The sequence below is a fragment of the Accipiter gentilis genome, chromosome 19 (assembly GCF_929443795.1).
Source record: "Accipiter gentilis chromosome 19, bAccGen1.1, whole genome shotgun sequence".
Taxonomy (NCBI): domain Eukaryota; kingdom Metazoa; phylum Chordata; class Aves; order Accipitriformes; family Accipitridae; genus Astur; species Astur gentilis.
The window spans coordinates 20,462,464-20,466,556 of NC_064898.1; the positions used below are offsets into that span (position 1 = coordinate 20,462,464).

Below are 4,093 nucleotides of genomic sequence, written 5' to 3' on the forward strand. Positions count from 1 at the left end.
TTTTAACCGCACCGCAAGAGTTGACCGAGTTTTACTGTCAGACCGAAACCGCGTCCGAGCGGTCCCGGCCGCCTTCGCCAAGCGCGGCCCCCGTTCCAACGCCGCCCAAGGACAGGTGCGCCGAGGGCCTCTGCCTACGGCAAGACACAACCTGACCCCGAAGGAAAAGGGCTAAGGAAAGGTAGTCGCCGGCCGCTAGAAAAACACCTGAAGGAACCCAGTATTTCACATTTTATTTGCAGCGTCTCCCAAACCGCAGGAGGCGGGCGACTCGCAGAGCACACGGGTGAATCCTGCGGGGGGCCGTGGTTTCGGGACACGCACACCCACCCGCACACACACCCCCACACCCCCAACCCCCCCCCCCCCCCCCCCCCCGAGCTCCCGTCAGGTCCCCGCGGGTGGGCCTCCCCCGGCCCCCCCCCCCCCACCCCCCCCGCCATTTCATCGTCCCGGGCGGAGCGCTGCGGGGCCGGGGCGGTTCGCCGAGCCCTCCGGCGCGGCCCTACAGGCCCGGGTAGGCCGGGCGGTGGTAGCCGGCGCTGTAGTCGTAGGGCACCTGCGGCGGGGGCAGCGGGCACTCGGGGAAGAAGGGGGCGAAGTGCCCGCCGGGCTCCTCGCCGCCGCCGGGGACCGGCTCCCCGCCGCCGGGGTAGAGCGGGCGCAGCGCCTCGGCCGGCGCCTTCTTCGGGGGGCTGCAGGGCCCGGCCGGGCTCCAGGGCGGCTCGGGGTAGAGCAGCCCGCCCAGCAAGGGGTGATGGTGGGCGGCGGGCAGAGGCAGCGGCGCTTCGTAGAGGCCGTGCTCCAGGCCCAGCTCGGCGGGCAGGCGGGCGGCCGCCCCGCCGCCGGGGAAGGCGTCCGGCGGGGCGGCGTGTTCGGGCAGCAACGCGCCGTACTCGGGGCCCAGCAGCTCGAAGAACTCGGTCGCCTCCGCCCCGCCGCCGCCTCCTCCGCCCTTCTCCAGCTCCTTGGCCCCCGGCGGCGGCCCCCGGGCGGCGGCGGGCAGCGCCGGCTCCGTGAAGAAGGAGGGCGGCAGGTTGCGGTCCCGCAGCGGCACCTTCCGCGGGCCGCCCGCCGCCGCTGTCGCCCCCCCGCCGCCGCCGCTCTCCGCTTCTCCTCCTCCTCCTCCTCCTCCTCCTCCTCCTCCACCGCCGCCGCCGCCGCCCGCCGGCCCCCGGCCCTGCTGCAGGGAGCCGAAGAGGGCCGCCAGGCTCTTGCTCTGGAGGCTGCTGGCCGCCTGCGAGGCCTCCCGGCGCGGCGGGGGCTTGGCGGGGCAGGCGGCGGGCGGGGAGGAGGAGGAGGCGGCGGCGGCGGCGGCGGGCGGCGGCGGGGCGGGAGGCGGCGGGGGGGGAGCGGCGATGATGCCGGTGCAGCGCTTGATCTGCTTCTGCAGGTACTTCCGATGGTTCACCTTCCGCTTGGACTTCACCGGCTTGTCCAGCGCCAGCTTGATGTTGCTGGAGGCCGAGTCGATGAAGCTCAGCAGGTCCCTGGTGGCTTCTTTAAAGTCCCCCGCCTCGCCCGCGCCGCCGCCCTCGTAGCCCTTCTCCAGGTCGGCATAGCCCAGCAGGCCGCCGGCGGCGGCGGCGGGGAAGCAGAAGGAGAGGAGGTGGTGGGGGCTGAGCAGGGCGGCTGGCACGGCCATGGCCGGCGGCCCGGCGCCGCCGCCCCGAGCTCCGCAGGGCTGCGCGGGGCGGGCGGGCGGCGGCGGCGGCGGGGAAAAGGCGGCGGGCGGGGGCGGAGGGAGGGCTCAGCGGCGGGGCTGGCCCCGGCCCTCCCCGCCTACCCCGCCGGGCCACCGGGGGCCGGGCCGGGCCGCGCCGGGCCGGCTGCGCCCACCCACACCCACACCCCACGCAACACCACCCCCCCTTGGCCGGCCGGGGGGCACCGGCGGTGCCGCGGGAGCGGGACCGGGCAGCGCCCCCGGGGGGGGAAACACGCACACAGGGACAGGGACACACAGGGACACGACACACAGACCCCAGGGACACACAGGGACAGGGACACACAGGGACAGGGACACACAGACCCCCAGGACAGGGACACACAGGGACAGGGACACACAGGGACACACAGACCCCCGGGACAGGGACACACAGACACTGGGACAGGGACACACCCCCGGGACAGGGACACACAGGGACAGGGACACACAGGGACAGGGACACACAGACCCCAGGGACACACAGGGACAGGGACACACAGGGACAGGGACACACAGACCCCCGGGACAGGGACACACAGACACTGGGACAGGGACACACAGGGACAGGGACACACAGGGACAGGGACAGGGACACACAGACCCCTGGGACAGGGACACACAGGGACAGGGACACACAGACACTGGGACAGGGACACACAGACCACAGGGACAGGGACACACAGGGACAGGGACACACAGACACTGGGACAGGGACACACAGACCCCCGGGACAGGGACACACAGGGACAGGGACACACAGACACTGGGACAGGGACACACAGACCCCCGGGACAGGGACACACAGGGACAGGGACACACAGACACTGGGACAGGGACACACAGACCCCAGGGACAGGGACACACAGGGACAGGGACACACAGACACTGGGACAGGGACACACAGACCCCCGGGACAGGGACACACAGACCCCAGGGACAGGGACACACAGGGACAGGGACACACAGACACTGGGACAGGGACACACAGACCCCAGGGACAGGGACACACAGGGACAGGGACACACAGACCCCAGGGACAGGGACACACAGGGACAGGGACACACAGACACTGGGACAGGGACACACAGGGACAGGGACACACAGAGACAGGGACACACAGACACTGGGACAGGGACACACAGACCCCCGGGACAGGGACACACAGGGACAGGGACACACAGACCCCAGGGACAGGGACACACAGGGACAGGGACACACAGACACTGGGACAGGGACACACAGACCCCCGGGACAGGGACACACAGGGACAGGGACAGGTACACACACACACCGGGACAGGTACACACGCACAGGGACAGATAGACACGCACCCCCGGGACAGGTACACAGCATCCCCCAGACCTGACCAGTGTGAACCCCATCACCAGCGTGCGGCCACCCCCGGAGCTGTCCCCCCTCCTGCTCGGCCGGCACAAAACGTGTTCCTCTGCCCGAGGTCAGCCCCGCTGGTGCTGGATCACCCGCACAGCTCTAGGTGCACGGGCACGGCGGCACGCTCTTGCTCTGACCCCTGCCACGATGCGTGAACCTAATTTAATTTGCAAAGGAGTTTTTTTCCAAGCTCATTGCTATGCACATTACCTGGCATATTGTGTTTTCCTAGTCGGGTCAATTCTTGAGAAAATCTAGCACTGTGATCCAGCAGAGATTTTAAATGACCGGGCTGCATTCAGTTAACACTGGAGGTTTTTACTTGCATGCCTTTAGTGAAGCAGCAGTATAAATCTCCCATACAGAAGGTAGAAAAATTAGTGAAGTGGCTACTGAAAGTACTGATAACGGCTCCTGAAGGAACTATCTTGTCTTTTCTGGGGGGGAAAGGTATTTGGTGGATTTTTCTTTAGAAAACTTTTGCACTGATGCAGAGGTCCAGATTTATTTTCGGTGATTTTATACATCCAAATATGAATAAAGATGCATATCGGATTTTGACTGAAAAAGTGAGTTTTCCTGGTCTGCATCGACTCATTAGAAATGCAGTAGTTTTGTGTTGGAAGGAAAAAAAACGGAAAGCGAAACTCTGCGGAAGGAAAGGGAAACAGGCTCCTAAGACTCTACTTCGTGGTAAAAAAAAAGGAAAAATCGGCCAAATTCACCTGACTTGTTTCAAACACTTGTTGAATGCAAAGCAAATATTGCAAGGAGAAAAGAGGGGAAAGCATGTATTTCATGAGAGGGAAAAAAGGCTCAAAATCTTCTGCAAAACAAAAATGCTGATTTTCTTGGTTTCTCACCTGCATCTCAGCAGGTCCCAGCAGCAGGCAGAGCCCGGCGGTCCCAGGCACAGCCTCGGCTCTGGTGCCGCCACATCTGGACTGGGTTTCCTTGCAAAACCTGCTCAGCTGGAGCCTCCCAGACTCTCTT

The 4,093-nt window shown here is 65.5% G+C and overlaps 1 protein-coding gene across 1 annotated transcript; it reads right to left on the minus strand.

Moving 5' to 3' along the window:
• Positions 1-444: 444 nt before the first annotated feature.
• On the minus strand, positions 445-1,723 carry FAM181B (family with sequence similarity 181 member B). The gene has a single exon (XM_049823475.1). It carries the CDS (start codon positions 1,643-1,645, stop codon positions 506-508), a length of 1,140 nt encoding a protein of 379 aa, XP_049679432.1. The 5' UTR covers positions 1,646-1,723; the 3' UTR covers positions 445-505.
• Positions 1,724-4,093: the final 2,370 nt, after the last annotated feature.

Excerpts from the sequence above, each read along its gene's own strand:
- FAM181B (XM_049823475.1), bottom strand. The coding sequence starts at position 1,645 with ATGGCCGTGCCAGCCGCCCTGCTCAGCCCCCACCACCTCCTCTCCTTC.